Source organism: Malaclemys terrapin, chromosome 1, assembly GCF_027887155.1.
Source record: "Malaclemys terrapin pileata isolate rMalTer1 chromosome 1, rMalTer1.hap1, whole genome shotgun sequence".
NCBI classification, from domain to species: domain Eukaryota; kingdom Metazoa; phylum Chordata; order Testudines; family Emydidae; genus Malaclemys; species Malaclemys terrapin.
In genome coordinates this window covers 329224289-329247269 of record NC_071505.1, presented here as the reverse complement: position 1 = coordinate 329247269, position 22981 = coordinate 329224289, and the positions used below count along the sequence as shown (strand labels likewise).

General features: G+C 40.8%; 1 protein-coding gene across 3 annotated transcripts in view; it reads right to left on the bottom strand.

Annotated features, from left to right (window-relative positions):
- Positions 1–22981, bottom strand: part of GRM5 (glutamate metabotropic receptor 5) — a 374244-nt gene that overhangs the window by 7944 nt on the left and 343319 nt on the right. Inside the window, exon 9 of one of the 3 annotated variants that reach the window (XM_054015682.1) lies at positions 11639–11734. The exons of 1 other annotated variant lie outside the window; for it this stretch is intronic. In XM_054015682.1, coding sequence (XP_053871657.1) covers positions 11639–11734 — 96 coding nt within the window. Of the gene's footprint in view, positions 1–11638; positions 11735–19874; positions 22873–22981 lie in introns of those variants that run through there. One more of the 3 variants, XM_054015684.1, reaches the window with a different exon arrangement.

Here is a 22981-nt window from a genome sequence, read left to right as displayed (position 1 = left end):
AGACAATGACTAAGAAAGGACGTCCACATAAAAACATAGGTCCATACATACAAAATTACATACAGGCATGATTTATATACAAAATAACTGAATTTTTAACGAGTTACTTTGGTTTACAAAAAACAATTACAGTTTTGGAAAGACAAGCAAATTTGAGATCCTGGTTGTGCTAGGATAAGTTATCTTAAACAATGTGTATTAAAGCTGGAAGTGACTACACTTCAACATTTTAGTTTGTTATGAAATAGTTTGCAGTACTAGAACAATGGGAATTTCGTACAGAGCTTTATAGGGTGCTTGCAGATTGCAGGGAGTTGCTATTGATTCACTCTCTCTTCCAGGGATCTAAAAACTTTCTAGTGAGTGTGAACAAAAGAACTCCTTCTGGTATCATATCTATGGTTACAATATATGGAGATACAGTGGATCATGTAACGTGACATACTATGACACCTTTTCTTTACAAACAAACTCTACCAGATGAACACAACCTAAACCTCTAGGGTACTAGCTATTTGGAAGCAAATTAAGGTTAGGCTGTCCGATAACCTGTGTGGGTGCATAACTGCATAAGGGGGAATTATACCCCATTTCCACTCCTGCAAGCCCTCTTTGCACTCCTACCCAGCTCACTGGACGTCAGGTCTTCACAAGTAAGTGGATGTTGTGCACCTACAGTTCCCCCATTCCTAGCAAGTGGGTGGGGAGTGAGTGGAGCTTTGGTTCTCTCCCCCACCACCCACAGCATGCTAACCAGACTAGCTGTGCTTTCATGGGGCGGGGGAAGGAGGCTAGTAATGTGTGACTAGTATGGATCAGCAGCAAATCACTACCCCCTTGATGGAAGGAGGGAACAGCGAAGGACTTGTGTTTACCTGCAGTATGGTTCCCTCCCTCTACTGTGCCTGGGGTGACACAGTAATGTGCGACTCCTTAAACAGGGCAAGAAGAAACAGCCCATTCTTATCCTTAGCTTTGATCCATTCTACTCTTCACCATTCTGTCATTCTGATTCATAACTAGCGACTGCCACTTTTTAAGCCAAAGGGCCTGACATGATTCCTGTTCACTCGCAGCCAGATGCCGGACCAGCCTTATGCGGTTGTGAAGAGACATAAAGGGGAAGTAAGATGAGTAATATCCTCCCAACTACCTGCATGGCCTCTTGGGTTACTGTGCTTGGACCAGGTAAAAGTAGACTTCTTGAGCCCCTGTACCTCTGTGACAAGTTAGGAGAGAAGCTGACAGAGTCTTGAATTAGACGGGTGGGAGTGAAGAGCTAAGCCAGCATGGGGGCGGGGGGGGGGGGGGGGGAGGAGGAGAGAGGAGAGAAACTGGGAGAAGTAATTTTCACCTGGGAGAGCCACAGATGGCAAATTAACTCTTTCATGGAGCAGCTGTGACTCTCTTGTGTTCCAATTCCTTCTGTGGGCCAGGCCTGGTTAATGCAGTTGTGCACTGTCCCTTACACAGGGTTAGAGGTAAAGGCTCAATCTAGCTGCATCTGTGGCTAAAAAAAAAGGACCATTGGCTACTTATGGAATTTTCCTGAGGAATGACTGAATGGTTTGGCCCTTAACTATCTCAAGTCCCTTGTTATAACCAGCTGAATTTAGCATGCATCAAGAGAATCGCAATTTATCCATTAAAAAAAGCCCAGACAGGAAAAGTCAACAACAGTACATTTGGCAATAATTAGAACATTAATTTCAGACATCCAGCTTCTCTGTTATATCCCGCTGCTCCTAATTCCTATTCTATGACCTAATGCAAAATTAATAATGTCATAAGAAGAACTGAGCTTGCTAATCTCTCTGCAAAAGTAATTTGTTTTTATCTTTTGAGGGCTGTGTGATGCACCTTGTGATTGGGGAGTGGAGGGGCAGGATTGATTAAAGTATCACCTTTTCAATTCCTACTCCAACTACATAGTGCCAAGTTAACTAAATTACACCACAAAGTACACACTTTATAGAGAAATAACTAGATAAACATGGACGACATAGACCATGATGCCTGCTAATGGAATATCACAAACAGTTGTTTACATTTATTGGGCCAGACTCTGCCATGTTCTGTTGAGTGATGGGAACCTTTTGGACAGTGATATTCTAGATCAGGGATTCTTCTTACTAAGAAACTTTGCTTCCTCTCAGTTTCTCTCATGGGGACAGTATATTTACTCTTTTCAGCTCCCAGATGAATGCCAAAATGTCTTGTGGAGTACAGAAGATATATTAATATGCTACTCTGTTGTGCAAATCTTTTGGTTCCGCTGTGCTTCACTGGATGGGTCATTGATTACAATCCAGGGATGCAAACTTTGAGATAGTGCCACAATATACAGCCCACGATGCACATTGGGCACTTTTTTTTTTTTTTTGCAAAGAAAGGTATTTAGTGGTGGCATATTTTTGTGATTTTTATTTCTTTTTTACAGGGTGGCTAACTTCAGTTTTATATACTGAAAGATCTCCTCAAAACCTGTCACCTAATAAATTTTATTCTCAGCCAGTTTGGCTTACCATGACCTAACATGTACAAAAAATTTAAGGCTTTAAATGGGGTCTTTGAAGTCTCTAACATTCACATCTTCCCTCTCCAAGTGTCCACATCTTCTGGTAGAAGAATAGCTTGTGTACATTCCTATTTCTCTTCCACTCGTTATTTTCTAAGCTTCTAACTGGGCTTTCACTATTTTTTTATTTATGACTAGTAAACCAGTTTCTTTAAGAAAAAAAATAGAAATGAAGTCAATACAAATTAATGTTTTCCCCTCTATATTTTCTGCTTTACTAATTTAGCAAATGTTATTTTGCCCTTTGTTGTTGTTGATGTAACTGAAATTCTGCATTGTTTTGCTCCTTGTGTTTCTCGATATCTAAAAGAATGTGTAATGCTCTTTAGTCAACTGCCATTATAGAATCAGCAAAGGAAACGCGAGGGCAGTGACTGTGCTTTGTGGAGGGGATAAACGAGAAGGAAACATACTGACAGTCACATAAACTGGAAACTCTCTGTTAACTTTATAGCAAGATTGTCATTCCCATGGATTACTTGAGCTTGATATAAGTAATTTGGTGAAATGTTCTTAGTAGTACTGTGCGGATATACTGTCTTCCTCTCTTATTAATAGTGGGTAATTTATTGTACGCCAGTACAAGCTGAAAATAAGTCATTTATTTTCTTACTAACATCTGTTGGCCACAGTATGTAAATATACATAAAACCCATGGAATTCCATGTTTATGAGACAACCTAAAACAGAGAGCTACACATTTAAAACTACATTTCTTGAAAGCAGAATAAAATGAAACTATATTTTTAAATGCTGCCTAAAACTGTACAGACCAGATTCAGTCCTCAGTCACACTGTTGAAAATCCAAAATTATTTTGCCGATATCAGTGGTGAATTTCTGGATTTCTTATCCAAGTCTTGACAAAGTCCTGGTCTGCACATAAACTTTCACAGAAATGAAAAGGTCTCAGTTAAAACTGGTTTAGCTATTTTGGTGCAAGTGTAGGTATGGACAGTCTTATTTCTGGAGAAAACTCAATTAGCTAAGGTTGGCACCTAAATTGACTTTAGTCATTTCTATTCCTAGTCTAGTGTGCCCACATACAGACTTGAACAGAAATAATCATATTATTTTATGCAACAATGTAGTTAGGGCATTGTCTTACTCCATCTGTTTAATCAGAGGCCCCTCCAACCTTCAGCCAAGAAGGATTCTTCAAATGCAAACGGATAACAAGAGTCCCTTCTCAGAGTTCTCTGCCGCTACCTTTTTGAAGGCCTCTCTAAATAATTATTCTCCCTGAAAAAGTGGTGAATGGTATTAGCTACTTTATCTAGTAATTGGCTTTCCCTGACTGGAGCTTTGTGTGTGTGTCCTGGCATTGGTCACTTGGGCAATCAGCAATTTCAGGTTGATAGAAATTTTGAAATGGCCTAAGTTCCTTTACCCTTTGAAGACTGCAAACCATCCAATTTCTTGCACTATGCTACAGACACTTGGTGAACTAAAAGTGGCTTATATGGACAGCTCCAGTGAGCCTATAGAGAATGTACAGTTTCTTGAAAGCGTCGTCTCAACCTTTCTGTCCACTTGGTCTCTTAGAAAATGGCACTGCCGGCAATGACCATTTCCTTCAACTTGATGGACAACCAAAGGAATCCTGGCCATTTGCACTGTAAAGCTGATGCTTCTAGATTCCTTTGGAATTTCTGTGTGGATGGCTTTGGTGGGTTGCTATCTATCTGTTTTGCCCTTGTTCTGAATTACTCTGTTATCCAGGATTGGGCAGAAACGTGCCCTGGATCCTGCTCCATATTTCTCTGAATCAGACTCAAGGAGTCCCTCTTCTCTGAGGGAAAGATCTTTCCAAGAAAGTGTGGATGTCCAGGGAAAGAAGAGATGAGGAATTTCTTTGGTTTTTGTTTTCCTCAGATTTAATGAATCGTTTGAATGCTTGGGATCGCTTTGGAAGGAAGACCCACATAAGTTGTACAGTGGGAATGAGCAGATAAGCCCTTTCACTGCTCATAGGATATGCCTCTTTTAAGGCTCCTTTTACTTTTTTAAGCCAGGCTCAAACCACACTTTTGAGCAGGGTTCCCGGAATTGTAGGGATGAGGCCTGCTTGCGTGTGTTACAGCCATATTCAAAACAGTACCTCTGAGGAGGGAGAGGTCATGGGGCACAGGACGGAGAAGAAGCACCTCTGATGTCCTCTACTGGCATTACTCATCTGCCCTCCTTAATCGTGTGTGGTTGTTGGCAGGTGGATTAGCCTGGTTTTACTGCTGGGGATCTTACTTTGCATCAACTGAGCTGCTGTTGGAAATGAGTGCCAGGCATCCTGTTCTCTTCAGCTGCCGTTGCTGCTGCCCGCTGAGCACTGCTTTGAGGAGGCTGTTCTGTAGAGTCCTCATCAAACTCCAACAGCCTGTGGGACCTGCGAGCTGAAGACGCAGGCTGGGCCTGAAGCTGAGGGGAAAAGAGAGCCCCTGTACCTGGAACCTGAGTGGTCCCCTGCCACAGCTGCAATCTGGAGCTGCCCACCCACTGAGCTTCCCCAGCTGTGGAGGAGGAGAGAGCAGTAATTGGGGGAGTAGCAGGAGAGGAAGCGGAGAGCAACAGAAGGATCATAGGATGGAAGAACAAAGTGTTTCACTGCTGAAGTAGTGGAGAGGTCTGAATGGAGCAATCTATCCACCTCAGCAAAGGCAGACATTTCTGGCAAGATACTACAAGACACCCTGGGCTCACCCTGATTGACAGCTCCAGCTGTATCTGAACAATCAGCAGGAGAGCAGTGGTGGCAAGTGTAGAGGCACATCCCATCTAGGCTGGTTAGGATTTTAATGACCAGCTTTATTAAACACAGCAAATAAAGTGAATAAGTAGTCATATCATTATTTCCCCCATAAAATCACAGAATCATAGAATATCAGGATTGGACGGGACCTCAGGAGGTCATCTAGTCCAACCCCCTGCTCAAAGCAGGACCAATCCCCAACTAAATCATCCCAGCCAGGGCTTTGTCAAGACTGACCTTAAAAACCTCTAAGGAAGGAGATTCCACCACCTCTCTAGGTAACCCATTCCAGTGCTTCACCACCCTTCTAGTGAAAAAGTCTTTCCTAATATCCAACCTAAACCTCCCCGACTGCAACTTGAGACCATTATTCCTTGCTCTGTCATCTGCTACCACTGAGAACAGTCTAGATCCATCCTCTTTGGAACCCTGTAGAGGTCCCGGACTCACCCCTGTGGCACCTCCTACTGGTCGTCCAGGGAATTAGCTCACCAGCCTCTGGCGTGCCCTCTGCAGGCCAGTGATCCACCTTGTCGTCTGCACTGGCCCCCCATGTCCCTCCCAGGACCCCGGTGCCCCTTGCTCTGGGTGCTGCCCCCTGGCAATACCCACACATGCTGGGTCTCCCCTCCCAGGGGAACCCCCACCCCCTATTCCCACCTTGCCTCAGCACTAGGCCACTGCCAGTCACCAACTAGCCCCCGCTCCCTGGGGCAGACTGCAGTATAGGCCACTCATCACTGGCAAGGGGTGTTTGGACCTGCTGCCTTGGCCTAGCCCTGGGCTGCCCTCTGCAACCCCCAGTACCCCTTGGCCTAATACTAGGCCGCAGCCTGGGGCTTTCCAGGCTGGAGCTCCCCAGCTCCTCAGCCTTTCCCCAGGCCTGCTCCACTCAGGTACTCTTTGTCTAACTCCCTGCAGCCAGGCCCTTCTCTCCCTGTACGGAGAGAGAGAGACTCTGCTGAGCTCCTGGCTCCCAGCCTCTTATATAGAGCCAGCTGAGGCCTGATTGAGGCGTGGCCCCAGCTGCAGCCACTTCCCCCAATCAGCCCAGTAGCTGCTTGCTCCCTGGGCTATCTCAGGCCCTTCCAGACAGGAACAGGTGTCCACCTTGCTACAAACCCCCTTTCAAGTAGTTGAAAGCAGCTATCAACCCCCCACCCCCCTCATTCTTCTTCAGACTAAATAATCCCAGTTCTCTCAGCCTCTCCTCATAAGTCATGTCCTCCAGCCCCCTAATCATTTTTGCTGCCCTCCGCTGGACTCTTTCCAATTTTTCCACATCTTTCTTGTAGTGTGGGGCCCAAAACTGGACACAGTACTCCAGATGAGGCATCACCAATGCCAAATAGAGGGGAATGATCACATCACTTGATCTGCTGGCAATGCTCCTACTTATACAGCCCCAAATGCCGTTAGCCTTTTTGGCAACAAGGGCACACTGTTGACTCATATCCAGCTTCTCGTCCACTGTAACCCCTAGGTCCTTTTCTGCAGAACGGCTGCCCAGTGACACTCTAATTCCATTGTCATAAGTAGTTCACTAGTGATGTATCCATCAAGCCATACAGCTTAAATGACTCCTACACTGTGTGCTTTGTAAACATAAGAGGTAATCAAAGAAATCAGACTGGAAATAAACACTGAATCATGCAAAGCAAGCATCCATTTTGTCCTAGCCTGTGTTCCCAAGGGAGCTGTGCACCCATTGCACTTTCACTGCAGATCTGTCACGTGACAATGGCAAAAAATAAAAAAGAGTTGCTTTCTTCTAACACTGAACAAGGAACTTCATTCATATTACTCCTCAACACACTCCCTGTGACCTAGGGACCTTGTGGAAGAGACACCATAGCAGAGATACCCTGAGTCTGGTATCCACATACTAATTCACCAAAGAGTGCCATGTAAAGTCTCTATTGAAAGCCTGGGTCACACTGGACCTCATAATCATTGCAACATGTATTTACAGATGACATGTAAGGAGTTATGTATCTATATGGGAAAAATATATTCTCAAGGCCAATGATTTGGGGCTGGAAACACGCAAGAGATGTTTATCTATCTGTCTGGCTACATGTACATTGAGTATTGTATGGTTCACAATAGGTGCCAATTTACAGTCTGAGCAAAATGCTAAGGCAGGGATTGTGAGATTTTTCCAGAGGGGGAAGTTACAGAAATAAATAAATCAGCAAGTGGAAGCCCTGTTTACAGGACAATGGATTATTGGAACTATATCTAAGACTGCAAAGCGACATCCAATTATCTTTCACTGAGGAGACGAACTGCCAGCGTGCTCTGTCTCTTATGAAAGAAGGGTCACAGCCTGCCTGGTTGAAAACCACTGTAAAAATTTGGGTGAGCTAAACTTCATTAGCCCAGGAAAATATCTGGTTAGTTCCATTTAGGCTCCAGAAAGTACGTTATGATTTTATTTTACACGTAAACTATTTGTTTTCATTATTTCTACTTGCTTCTTCTCAAGTTTCTGTTCTTGTTAAATAAACCTCTTCTTGTATTTACTGTAACAGCTCTTAGATAGATGGAGTTGAGCAGAGTAGTGATACTGAGGTGTAACTGGTAAGCAGGTGTGTACTATTCTTAGAGAGTAGCAGATCAGTGAATTCTGAGAGTATTCAGAGGAACAGGGCCTGGCTGTTCCGGAGGGATGGTTGGAGAGGACCTATCACTGACCTGTACAGAGAATGCAGGGCCTGCGGAGGCCTGGAAGGCAGTGCTTGTGTTGCCAAAGGCTGGTGGAGTTGGGGAACCAACCCACAGCAGCCACAGACAAGGCTCCCTCACGCTTAGGGCAGGTGGTAGTAAGGTGCCTCACAATGCTGGGTACCCCCGGGAAGTGTTAGACTCTTTGTTATGCTGGCAAGCTTGTACAATCTTCTGCACACGTCTAGGATCCACCCTATAAAAACTGATGGCTGAGATTTTTATATCAACCTGGGGGATTTGGACACCCAGATCCTGCTAATTTTAAAGGAAAATGGGTATCCAAATAACTGAACAGATTTGAAAATCCCAGCCAACATTGACAGAGCAATTTTCATCCCAAAGGAACCCAAAGCAAATTATAAATAGATATACAAACCACCAAGGCAAATCACAGCATCTGTTTTAACAATGCATAGCTGATTAGGACAGGAAGTGAAGTATCTAACTGAAACTACCAGGGGATTTCTAGTAGGCCTAATATAATTACCCAAGCTGGAAATTGGTCAGGACCCCAGAGTTAACATTTTTCTTCACTTACAGAGATGACCCTGAGACTGCTCATTAACACAAGCGGTCAGGACCTGTGTTTTATTTTCTGTCTGAAATATGGCACTTACAGCATCGCAATGCTCCATCACCTCAAGTCAGTATGATTCAGAGAGAGAAGAGTTCCACCTATCGAACCATCAACTCCACTTCCTACAGCAGCTAGGTATTCTTTATAGTTCTTCATCCCTGCTTAGCTGAGACCTGATGCAAAGCCCATGGAAATTGGTGGCAGTCTGTCCTTTGATTTTAGTGGGCTTTACATTACACCATTTACAATATCTATTTGAGTAAAAGTGGAGAAAGTCCATTACGTCTCTCTAAAATGAGAATCACACCCACCCACCATGCAGAACAGGGAGAAAGATTTAGCACTACCTGGATTTTGTTTTCAGTCTCTAGACTCGTCTTTAATTTTTCCAGTCTGATTATTTCCAGTCTGCACAGAGTATCTAGCATGGAGGTAATTTAGGGCGTATGGCTTGACTGATATATTATTGCAGAGACATTTATTCACATGGGATTTATGTCATCATTGGAAAAATCACTTGTGAATTATTAATCAGCTTCTTATTTGTTGCATTTAATTAAGCCAGTAATTTAAATTCTAAATCATAGCAATGCTACCAAGACTCCTACTTTTCGACAGCCTCATAAAACATTCCATTTCGTAATTGATGTTTATGTGATGTAGGTGAAAGATGCTTGTATGTGATTCAGAACAGATTAACTCCCCTTACATAGAGAGTAACTTGCATACAGTAACACAAAAATAATAACTGCTAACATTTATATAGCACTTTCCATCTTGAAGAAGCCCAAACCCTACTATAGGATGCAAATATAAGGATAATTCATCCACCTCAGAAATGTACCCACATCTAGTTTGGAATATGAGAGCAATACTGCACAAGAGTTTTTAGAAGTGAGATGGGATATTTTAATCATCCAAAAATAATTAAAGCCGTGTTTCTATGTTTCCTCAAGACTTTAAGCATCACCGTGCCTCTAAATACGGGTTTGATACTTACTGAAAAGGCAGAACACCACCTACACTGCTTTCTGCAGTACCTATGTTTTCTTTGGACGTCTCCCATCCTACTCAGTTCCAGCTCTAGTTAGCTTCTGAGAGCTGATAGACCCACAGCTTGGGCTAGTATGGCTGGAGACAACAAAACACAGCCATAAAATACAAATCTAATATCTGTTAAACAACAAATATTCTTAACTGTTTGAGTAGGTCTTATGAATGACAGTCTTGCTATAGAAGTATTACACTGATAAAGTTTCCAGTCTTTCTGACTATTAGGGCATCATCTTTCACAGGAACCTCTTTCTCATCTCTACTTGGCTCAGATGGGTTATACTCTGGAATGCACATAGATTCTTCACTGTGAAGATATAAAATATAGGGAGAGTTTATATATATATATAGTTTTATACATGTAGTTTATATATATATGTATGTGTAAAGTATTTGTAAAAAGGGGAACTAAACTATGTAAAACGAAATACAATTGTTTCACATTTACATGCACTTGTTTCCTCTTCAATTCTCTCTTATTCAGTGACTCTAATTTGCTTTTAAGGAAAAAACAAATCTAATTGCAGGCAATGCAAGTTAAAAATATCCCCAAAGAACAGAAGTGCAGAACACAGACAGGTTGACAAACAAACAGCAGGTGTCGATAAATTTCGAACAACCACATGTGAATGAATGGTACTGACATTATTTAAGCAGCCAGGATCCCCAGAGAGTGCATTGTTATAATCACATGCCTTGTGTGCTTGAGTGAGCGTTGTTAAGCACAATGGGAACATCATGCTGTGTGCATCTTGGAATGCCTTCCTGCAATTACAGGATGGCTCTCTGGTACAAAAATCAGTAAAGCCAAAGGTACATTTTGTTCACCCCTTTGGTCATGTATTATGTTAAGGTTACATTTCTAAGTTGTTTATAAAGGGTTAAATACATCTTTTAAGAAGTGGTAAATCAAATTGTTATAAACTGCAATAGAATCTAACAGTTGCTTATTATCATGGCTTATAATCATCTATGCTACCTTCTACCGATGTGCTTATAACCATGTATGACACATGCTACTCGCCTGTAACACATTTATCATATTAGTCATATGTTAACAGAGCTGGTTGGAAAATGGAATTTTCATCTCATGGGAAATTCCAACATTTCAGTATTTGTTTTTGTCCCAACCTGGGATGAAAATTAAAAATCTTGAAATATTTTGATTGGGAAATATAGAGGAAAAAATAATTGAAATGTTTCATTTCACTAATGTCAAAACATTATAATATCATATAAAATATTACCCACAGTGAATATACATATAATATTAAACATATTATAGAAATATAATAGTAATATTTAATATAAAAGTCAAAATGAAATGTAATGAAATGCAAAAATCTAAATGAAGCGAAATAGTCAGAATTAAACAAAACAAGAACACTGAAATGAAACTAAACAATTGTCATGCTCCATTTTGATTTTGAATAATTGTGAAGCTTTTCCGTCAAAAATTTTGTTGACATCAATATATTCCCATGAAACATTTCAATTCTGACAGTTCCATCGATTTTTTCCCCACTAGCTCTCTTCATTAACCCTTTAGAAGCTATTTATTAATGTAACCCTTTATATAAAGTATGACCCACATTTAGATAGAACTCAGAATTTACTTACTTGACAACTAGATACTGTATTACCATTGCTTATTGTTACCATCTAATGGGCTGGCCAAGGGTATATGATCAGGTCTAAAGTTTGTCTTGACAAGAGCCCCATATTATGACATCATGAATGACAAGAGGTTCCGATCACCTAAATGAGCATGGTGCATTTTTGCAGATCAAACATAACATGTAAACCAGTGGTGGCCAAGCTTTTTTCTTTTGGACATACTCTATGGGATGCACAGTCATTACAGATAGAGGATCTGGGCCAGAACTGTCCCAGAGGTGCTCCTCTTGCTCACAGACATATCACACTGCCCCCAGGCCACTCCACTGTTTGCTTACCTGCTCATTGTAGCTCTCCCACCATTTCCCATACTCCCTTTTGGGGTGAAACACTCTATTTCCGACTTGTGCTGGGCCAGCCTCCTGCCTTTGTACCTAACAAATCATGACAACAACAGGAGCAAACAGAAAGAAGTGATTCGTGTGCTCGGCTGCCACCCTGTGCTACAGCTGCTGTGCAGAGTACCACACTTGGGAAGGTTACTATTGCAATGGTGAATATTGCACCAGCCCGCCTTAGAGGTGTTGGAGAAGCTTCATAAGCCATCCAGGCCTGTGGTCAACACAAGCAGCAGTGCACAGGTGAGCTCAAGCACTTTCTTTGCTCTAGCAGGAGCGGAGTAATTCTGCAGAGTTAAAACCAAACCAGCCTTTTCTTTCTAGTGTTTTACTTGTACCAAGTAAATCAGATGCACAGGCCAAATGGAAGATTAAGGGAAAGAGAATTTGAAATTAAGGAGCAAAGAGAAGTTAATTAGTTGCTCATGGGTCACAAAGAACAAGGCCTGAATTCTCATTCCTACCTTAATATCCCTCCCTAAACCACTGAGCTCTGCATCTCTGCAACATCTAACTTGTTCTCTCCATTTGTGAAGCCTGAACATTGACCCCTGTTTGGATATACCTTGAGCACAATTTAACACTATGAGTGAATGTCCATAGCCCGCACTTGGATGAGCAATTAGTACCCAAGGATCTAATTCATCCCTAAGCAGGGGACTTACACCACTTACGTCCTCAAAACAGAATTACAGTGGGACTTAATGCAAAGGTCTTACGCTGGCTCTCTGCACAGTGGTGAATTTCACCCTAGTTGCTCAAATTCTATGGGTTCAAGAACCCATTTAAATGCCTGAATTCGGGATTCAGAAAACCTATAGAGATACTCATACTGAAAATTGGGTCCCCTCTCTTTAAATAGTTGCTTGCGATATTCCATTGTCAGATGCTGTGATCTGCATCACTCATGTTTAGCAAAATTCTTTAAAGCAAATCTGTTTGGTTTGACACGAGTTAGTTAACATGACATGATCACTAACATAACCATATAGCTAATTTGTTGCCAATTTATTAACCTGCAGGAAAGCCAAGTAGCAAAAGACTAATCCAAAGCCAGCAACGCAGTAAGACAGCAACAATCTGAGTGCAAGCAAAAAGGGAGCAGTACTTCGAGTGGCAGTTCCAGTAAATGCTAGTAGGGAAACTGTGCCACAGTGAGTGGCAAAGGAAGGAATTAATATAGATCAGCCAAAAAGTTAGTGTAGCAGTGAGCTGGAGACTGCCATGTGGGATGTGCTCAGTGTAGCAAAATTGTGTGTTATTTAAAGGTTCTAACAAGTGAGGCACCATCCTGAAGGAAGACACAACAATGCTATAAAGAACCGCTACCAAAGACTCCAAGGCAACCCATTGTGCTGTATGTGCCGTGCTCCCAATTATGAATGAAGACCATGCAGGATACATACATCTGAATTGCAAGTTGATTCCTACAGTGGAGGAAAAAGTGGAGGGGCTTGAACAGCAGTTGAAATCACTGAAAGATATAAAAGGAAGTAAAATTGGATCACACAGGTACATCCATCTGCACAGGAACCTTAGCTCAAAGAGAAAATAAATAAATAAATAAATAAATAAATAAATAAAGAAAGAAAGAAAGAAAAGTTTGAATCACACAGAAGAGAGAGGAGCAAATAAGGGGAGGAGGAATGTGACATCATGTAGGAAAGGGGGCAGGAAACGCAGGAGAGAAATATAGACACATTTGACCTTGGTATCCAGAACAGATACTCTGCTCCCCACAAGACAGAAGGAGGAAAAGACCAAGAGCAACCCAGGGAGGTTAGAGGTCGAATTACTGACTATGAGCTGAATGGTGAAAAGTAGACACCAGAAGAAAAGAGGAGAGAAGTAATCCTGATTGGTGATGTCATAGTGAGAAACCTAGGCTGGGACACCTGTAGCTCAGATAAGGAAAACAGGATAATTTTCTGTCCCCCAGGTCCCAGGATAAATGTGATAATCAGGATGCTGGATCTTGGAAAGACTGCTGGGGAGATCCCAATGATTATAGTCTTTTTGAGACCCAATGACACTTGTGAAAGGAGTCTTGATATGATCAAGGGTTGCTCCAAGGACCTGAAAGAAGGGATCTGCTCCATGGTTGCTTATGCAGCACTAATTTTTGACAGTGTATTCATGTCATTATGAACCCCCTGGACAGATCTCTCCCTAACCTACTCCCTAAAGTCCTCCTCATGTTACAATGGAGAGAAAGCATCAACGAGCACATAAAAGCTGTGAGTCTTTCTGCATGGCCTTAGTAGAGTCTGCATGCTTGCATGCAGTGGAACCATGGGGGTTCTGTAGGATATAGGGTTTCTGTGCCAATGGAGGGCAGTGAATGTGGGTCCTGATTTTGCCCCAATGTTGTCTTTATTTGGAAATACTATAAAAGGTTTTGTTTTTCTTCCTAGTCGTTAAATGCAAAGGATTTTAAAAAAAATTATTAAATCTGAAAGCAAAAAACAAACAAAAACCCCTTCCAATATATTTTTTCAGTTAGCATTAACAAGTTCTATGCAAAAATTATTTTTCACTTTAAATACAGTCACATGGAGTGAGGCCAAGCCAAGTTCAACTTTACTTGTGTACAAGATGATTTCTTCTTTTTTATGCAAGCACCTGAACTATAGAACATCATAATGACTATTCAGCAGAAAGGGTAGGAGGGATTTGCTCCTGTGCAGAGGGCCAGTACAAGGGCCATGTACCATTTAAGCTATATTTTGTGGGCATAAGGGCATATAGGTTTTCCGCTGGTTTTCTGCACAAGGGTGAGTTGCATCCAGAGGTAGGAGTGTTTTATATACAATGATATGCACCATACGATCCTACCAATAGTAGGAAATTTCAAAAGTAATCCATCGTGCAGATCACTTCTGCACTCACTCCAGTTACAAAATTCCCATTGACCTTAGAGAGGGAATTTAAAGGTGATCTTCACTTTCTATGGGTGATCAGCAGAGTATTATGGAGAGAAGAGTTTGCTTGCAGGCTGAAAGAAAATATGATAATATAGTGTGAGCTGTTGATGTGTGTGCTACATCATGCTATTAGATAGAAAACACTAAGTAGGATATTCAGGTGTAAGAAAACAATGGCCTAATTCTGCAGTCCTCTCTCAGATAAAACTCCCATTGAAGACTAGCAATAATTGAGCCACTGGGAAGCCAAGAGGAATCTAGGAATTGCCATCATGGATCAGACCAGTGGCACATTTTTTGGCCTTGCTTTGTCTAATATAAACACATAGCACCAGGCATATTTATAAATAACAATAATAATAATACCCTACCACAAGACACTCCATTGTACATGTTTCACCTTTTGGGGAGAGGAGAGAATAACACGTGCCAGACATGTCGTCACATTGTTTAATGCACTACTGGAACGCGCTCAGATACTATGGTTATGAGCACGGTATAAAAACCTATATAAAGCTGCTCCCCGACTTACGCAAGCGTTCCATTTCGGAACGCCTTGCGTAACTCGAACTTTGCGTAAGTCGGAAACATATACCTGACAATTACGCAAAACAAAACAAAAAACCCCTCCTATTTCTAGCTTACGGAACTTTTTCTGTAAGTGCAGATTTGCCTAAGTCTGGTTTGTGTGACCCATGGGGCCTCTGTAGAATAGAACAGAATAGAAGTACTAATTATAAAGAGGAAGGTGGAAGAAACTTTGCAGTAGGCAGTTATGGGGTAACTGCCTGCAGGAAAAGTTTCCTCCTGGCCCCCAGTAATTAGAGGTTGAATTATCCTCTGAAGCATGAAGGTTTCTATCCCTTCCAAAATTAAAAAAAGATTAATATGACGACTTAGGATATTCTTGTTCTCTCTACAAATATCTAATACATTTGTGAATTTTGCTAAGCTCTTGGCCTCATTAATATCTTGATGCAATGAGTTAAACGGGTTAATTGAGGATTATGTAAAACACTTTCTCCTTTTATCAGTTTTGAATTTGCCACCTCTACATTTCATTGACTCTCTCTTTATCATGTATTACAGGGATTGGCAACCTTTGGCACGCGGCCCATCAGGGAAATCTGATAGCAGGCTGGAACGGTCTGTTTACCTGCAGCGTCTGCAAGTTCGGCTAAGTGCAGCTCCCACTGGCTGTGGTTTGCCGTTCCAGGCCAATGGGGGCTGGGGGAAGCAGCGTGGGCTGAGGGATGTGCTGGCTGCCACTTCCCGCAGCCCCCATTGGCCTGGAATAATGAACCGCAGCCGGTGGGAGCTCTGATCGGCCGAACCTGTGGACGCTGCAGGTAAACAGACCGTCCCAGCCTGCTATCAGATTTCCCTGATGGGCTGCGTGCCAAAGGTTGCCGATCCCTGGTGTATTGTGAGAAAGGGTAAATAGAAGATCTTGATCTACTTTTCTGTAATATTTATTAGTTTTTTCTTATGCTTTCTAAAAAGAGTAGAACCAATCTCTGATCATGTCAGAGTGTTTCCCTGTCTCAAAATCCTTCTCATCATCAATCTCTGAATTCCATTGCCTGAATAAGGTTTAAATGGGCCTGCAGAATTTAGCCCATTGTTCATGCACCACAAAGCAAGGATAATTTGCTGGGGTAGGAGATTAGAGAACTGATATAAATCTCTCTCCACTTGCATTTTAAATGGCTCCTCCAATACCATACAGGTATTTTATTGTTATTATTGATTGAATGCCAACAGTGTGCTTGGCCCTGATTAATCATAGAGAAAGACAGCATCTCTGATCAACGTTTTTCCTTCTCAAGGCAGAAGTAATGTCCTCATAAAAGTGCAGCCTGGAGGGATGGAAAAGGTGACATTTCAATGGGCGCAATGAAAAAAAAACCACAGTCAGATCTGGCTATTATTTTTAGGAATGGACAAAATGGTTAAAAAATATACCTCTTTCCCCACAAACAGCCTTGCAGTAGACCATTCCTAGAAAGGAACCCAAACCAAGACTTCCTGAAATTCCTGGAATGTTTGATTAATCTGTATTTGAAGTTTAAAAATAAAATTTCACCCATCTCTTCATTTCATGATAGAGTGCAGTATAAGATACTAAAATGCAGCAAGGACACTGGTTCTCATGAGAGTTCCAGGTACATTTTGCAGACTCCCAAGATTTGAACATTTTGAATAAGCCTCCGAACTAGACCCTAACTCCACACTAGGGTAAATCATATACCTCTGTGTCCAAATGTTTGCGAAGTGTCTACGCTGAGATTGACAGTTGTGTTGGTGAATTTGAGCGGACTGGCAATCAGCTAACTCATGTTAAAACAGGGCCATAAACTCTAGTCTAGACAAATGCTTAAATATTCTTAGCCTGGGGGGGTAGGGCATTCTAGTTATGGGGGAAATGTCATCACTCTGACCTCAATTGGTACAATTACAATCTGGTTGTAAACACTTTGGAGAAAGCTCCTCTTATGAATTTGTTTCCTTCTAGGATTATGACTACATTTTTGCTGTGCACCGGGGTCAGGACTACATTGGGGAAGCATACATGTGAACATGTCAATTGCTCCCTGGCTCATTGGCCAAGTTCCTTCGTTCCCCTCCATGACTCCCGTTGCAGCAGACTCTCCAGGATTTTTCAGGTTAGGCAGGGCTAGGGGTAATCATTGGCCAGGTGTTTCATGTTTTCTGGTATCCATATGAAAGGAAGGCAAAATTTGGCCTGTAGAATCATAGCTAATATGGACCGAAAAGACTGCTTGTGTCTTTCAGGTGCTGATTCAGCAAAGCATTTATGCACATGCTTAAGTCCAACTGACTTCAATGAAACAAAATTACTACTTTGGGCTGGTCTACACTTAGTCCGGACTTCGGACTAAGGTACGCAAATTCAGCTACGTTAATAACGTAGCTGAATTCGAAGTACCTTACTCCGGACTTACCGCGGTCCAGACGCGGCCGGAAGTCTCCCCCCGTCGACGCCGCGTACTCCTCTCGGCGAGCTGGAGTACCGGCGTCGATTGTGAGCACTTCCGGGATCGATCCCAGAACATCGATGGCGTGCCTCCGGACCAGCCGGTAAGTGAAGACTAGGCCTTAGGTGCTTTTGCTGAACCTGGCCCTCAGTTTGTTCTTTGTTCATTTTCAGGATTGATGACTGCCTCATTCCGGTTTTCTGTGCATATGGAGTGTATTTCTTACCAAACTATAAGCATGTTATGTTTACATCCCCAAACGCTAAGTGTCATGTAAGTAAGAGCCAAAGTAGTCTATAATGTTAATAATCCATGGATTTAAAGTCTATAATTAGGCATTGATGAAATGCTGTCATTTTGTTGCCAGAGTTGCTTTTAATGGTGCTTTTTAATCTATTTGTGCTTGGAATTTACCTAGAAACTTGGGTAAAACCAAGCCTTCCACCTTTCCAGACAGTGATACATTTTAATAGTGTCAGCTCATACACACATAATATTTTTCAATACTATCTGGCCCTGTCACCAGGAAATGATGAAGCTTCTGCATTTCACAGCAACAGGATAAGCTCTGCCCTTCACACTAGATAACAGAAACAAACATTTTGTACATGGAGAGTTCTGCATAGTTTTAAACTGGTAAAGACAGAACTCTGGAGAATGTTTAATATATTCACTTGATCTGCTACACTGAGCTACAAAACACACAAAAGTCCTTGAAATTCAGTAGTGCAACAACTTGCATACCCTGATGGCATGTCTCCATACTGTACCAAGGTGCAGTGACTGGCTTAAAATGGTCTCACTCCCTTATATTATAATAGTTTTGCAATGCCTAAAACAAGTTATATACTATTGAACACTTCAGGGTTGTGTTTTTTTTTTAACAGAATATAAGCACAACTGCTTAGTGGCACAATTTCAACAAACAGAATTACTTTAAAGCCAAGTTTACAATTTATTTTTTTCCATGTAGGGTGTAATCTTTTTTTTTTTATAGTCAATTATAATTAGGCAATCATATGTAACTGCAACTGGTGAGTTAAAATGACTTTTCTTGATGTAGAGATCTACAAAGGCTCTGAGGATTGCACAGGTAGATGGAAAGAGCAGACTGTCAGTGCAGACTGAACAGTGCTCCCATTTATCTTCTTCCTCTAGGGGTGCTATTGAAAAGATAGATCTTAAGAAATCCTACCCACAAAATCCCTGTAATAGTAGAACCTTGCTGTTTTACACACTCTAGTCCATGAACAAAGCTGGTATTCTCACCTCATTCCCCCATAAAAATATAACAATATATGCGGTGGGGAGGGGTCTCGTTACTAAGACCTCATTACTTTTAGTAATAAATAAGGGAAAATGAGCAGTGTATGATGCTTTATCCTGGCTTTGAGTTAAACATTACAACATGCTGGACATTTTCAAGCTACTTGAGTCTTGTGGTTTGGAATCCCAAAATATTTACAGATGGAAAAATCACCAAAATCCGTTGATCAGCTGTCAGTAAATTACTCTGCAAGGAAGATCTTCTCTGATTAACACTATTTTAACTCTATCCTATGTTTCTAGCAAGTCAGTTTTCTTTCTTTTTTAATTATTTTCTATACGTATTATTAATCTGCTACTTCTTTACTCAATTTTCAGCCTTCCTAATCTGGTTTCAGAGCTCTATTCTGCTACTGCATTATTTGGATTTTGGAGAAATAAGATTGCAATCATTTCTCAAGCAGGAGAAAAACCACTGCAAAGCAATGAATTCTTTTGGTCAACTTATTTGTGCTGTAAACCAACCTCAACAGTGGGCAACATACCACATGGACCATATTACCAGACTATAAAAGAAATATAACTGCACCCAAAACTAAAACTGTAGGAAGATGAAAGAAGTTTTATGGATGTAAAGCCTGATTTTGAAGGGTAGCCATTTTAATACCAATAATGATTATAACCAGAGATTGTGCTAAACTAATTTGGAGAAGTTCAGGTACATCAGGCAATAGCTACCCATTGCTGTCAACATGCAGCTATGGCCAGCATTCATGCACAAGTGCCATCCTCATAGGATTACTTGCAGCTCAGTGGAATTTGTGGGTTAGTGCAATAATGAAAAATTAGATAAACAGAGGACGCTGTTATGAGGCAAAATAGTAACCAATTTTTTTTTAAAGAGTAATACTGCAGGGGCCCACCTTCTTTGTTTCCTTTTTTCTTTCATGAGGATATAAAGATGAGACTTTCTTTTACCTGCTAGCACATACTGTGTCAAAGTTGGCAGGAAATTTGTATGTAACTTAATTTGTACAACTCAGCTATGATGCTCAATGCAAAGTCTTAATAAGAAAAATAATTCCAGAAAGTGAACTCAGTGTATGTAGCCAAACAATTTATATCAATCTATCAACAATGTTTTAATTAAATTTTAAGTTGAGAAAAAAATCCCCAAACAACTCTAGCATTGCACACAAATTAAAATTCATTGTAATCAGAACATTCAAGAAGAACAATACATTATACAGATGGAGTGCTTTAGCAGCAATTCATCAAAATAATTCCTACCTAATACCCTTCAGAGAGTTTCATAAAATATTCCCCAATTATTTTACAATCCTTGAAGTTTAATTAATCACATTATCACACTTGCCCAGAAAGACACTGGAGTAAATTATCTATTCAGAACTGAATCACTCTAACCAGTCAACAATTTCCAGATCTCAATTTTTGTGGTATACGAATTTAGGACAGCTCCAAATTATCTGTTTGGAAAATGAGCAATTAGTAAGTGCAATCAAACCAGTCAAAGAGATGACTGTTTTCTTTGAAGAGTCATACTCTTTTCCTTCTTCTGTCAAAATTGTTCTCTGAGCTGTGTAAATTGACAGGTCCATTACAGTTCATTGAGCTAAACAAATTTATGCCACCTATGGCTTTAGCCCCTAGGCTTTTGGGGAATGCTGTAGTTCAAAAGCCAACTTCTGCAATCACATGTGTGCAATTAGCATTTGCACAATTTAAATTGCTCCTCCAATTGTATTTGCACAATTTAAACTTCTCTTCCAATAAAAAATATCCTTAGCATCTCTTGCATCCTCCTCTCCATTTTCAAGCAGTAATTTTATTGAGCAACTTCCATTATATTTATTACATTTTCAGTGGCAGTGAAGTCATACTTTGCCTCTACTAAGATATGGAGTTGTGATCCATTATAGTTCTTCACTTCTCTTCAACAGTTAACAGTTACTCTAAGAGTATTGTCTCTGGAACATCATGTCATTTCTGGGTCAAGGGACGCGTTGTTTGTATGTTATCTCTTAAAGGTTGGTTTCTCCTAAGTCACAAGGATAGATCCTACAGAAAGGCTTCATTAGTAGAAGAAAAGACAGGCTATGAAAGACAGCTAAAATTCTCTATGTGAGAATGCAACTAATTAGAGATGCCATTCACTTCTCACAGATGTTCTAGTAGTTATGGAGGCAAACACCATACATGGTGAAAATGGAGCCTGAGTTTCATGGAGCCATCAGTCCTGTGACTGATAGAGAATTGAAGATAAATCTAATCACTAGAAACTGCTAACAGAGAAACTGCTTCTCATGAGCAGAAATGTGTGTCTGTTAAAGGTTGTATTTTATGTGTCAATCACAGCATACTGTGTAAGTGGGCAGTAAAATCACTACTCAAGCCAGTGGCAATTACAATGCTATTGATATTGAACATTCTTAATTTTTCAGGGAAATATAGTAAGTGGCAGAGACATAAAGAACATTTAATTGTGACTGACTTTAAAAATATTTGAAGACAAATGTTTTTGAAAGTGATTTACTATTATTTATAATTATTTATAGTAACTAGTATATCATCTTATATACCACACTAGAATTTTCCTTTCAATTTTCTCATTATCCACATTCTAAAAGTCAGGAAGCCCTTGTTTGAATTATAAATAATCACATTTCTTTTCAGCATTTTACAATGTTCACCTAATATATACAGTCACCTTTCAAACCTATTCTGTTTCTAAATGAGTACAGCATACAACCCTTTTGGTATGCGTAGTCAATATAAATGGTGACCCAAAGTAGAGATAGGTCATTACAAGCGGCTCTGGAGCCATCCTTATAATTGATCTTAACATAGTGAAACTACCACCTTCTTAGTACCTTTGTGTTTGGACCAGAACACTAGTCTGAGTAGAACTACAACAATTTGTAAGAACTGTAAACAAATAATCTATAAAATTCCAAAGCCTGTTATTTCTATGTGTAAGAAGTGCTCTGTTAAGGTCATCTCCGTATTTATCGATTTATCTTGCCAGCTGATGTACCTATTAACTCATCAGTCTTTTCAGTCCAACAGACCACTAAGATTTTCTAAGCCTTTTGGTCATAATGGATGTGATCTTGATTCTTAAAGACTATGCCCTGACGTAAAACACTGGTAGGCAAAAAATGCCTCAACTAATTGGGTCTTGGGAAAGAATTATACATGTGTTCAAGAACTTGTCCACACCTCAGATTAATCAAGACAGGAACTGTGTCTTTGCAAATTGGCATTGGTACTAATAAATGCCTTGTGTTCTGACAGAATAAGGTGTAGCAGACTCTCACAACAAACTTCTTACTCAATGGGGATATGGAAAACAAGTGCCTGCCATCAAACAACAAGCCCCAGTTTTCAGCAAGGATCAGCTATCTTCTCCTGCTGCATCATTCTGGCATGTGTTCTTCACAGCATGGCCTTGTCTTCTTTCCTCGGCTAAACAGTTCCATATCAGGTAAAAGTCCTTTTACTTCCCTTAGGATTTTCATCTCAGTAAGGTACATAGAATTTGAATCTCTCTCTGGCTCATCACTGGCATTGCATTGCTGGTGAATATGCATACTGACAGCACCTGACCCAACAGCTTGAAGTCCATGTCTCAGAGTCTGTCCATTGGTTCATGGACTTGTCCTCCAACTACTCAAAATCTGCTACCTGGACTATATGAATGGCTAAAATATTGCTTATAGTAGACTCTATCCTACAGCAGGTTGGTATAATGCCAGGATTCAATGACAAATACTTGACTTGAATGGGCTGGTTTTCCAATAGGTTGGAATCTCAGGGCACTCTCCAGAGTCTTCTAAATAACAAATAATAGCAACAATTCCCTCTTATATGACAGTGGAGTCTCTTAAAAGAGTTGCTTTGTCTCAGCAGCTGTGGAAAAGAGGACTGATTTCTTCATTGTGATGCACTGGCTTTGCTGAGGGTACTGCAGCAAAGACAAACACATTTAAAGAGTCTCTAGTTGTAATGCTGTAAATCTCCAGAGTGAAATACAAACAACAACTAATCACACTCATTAATAATACTCTCAAAAT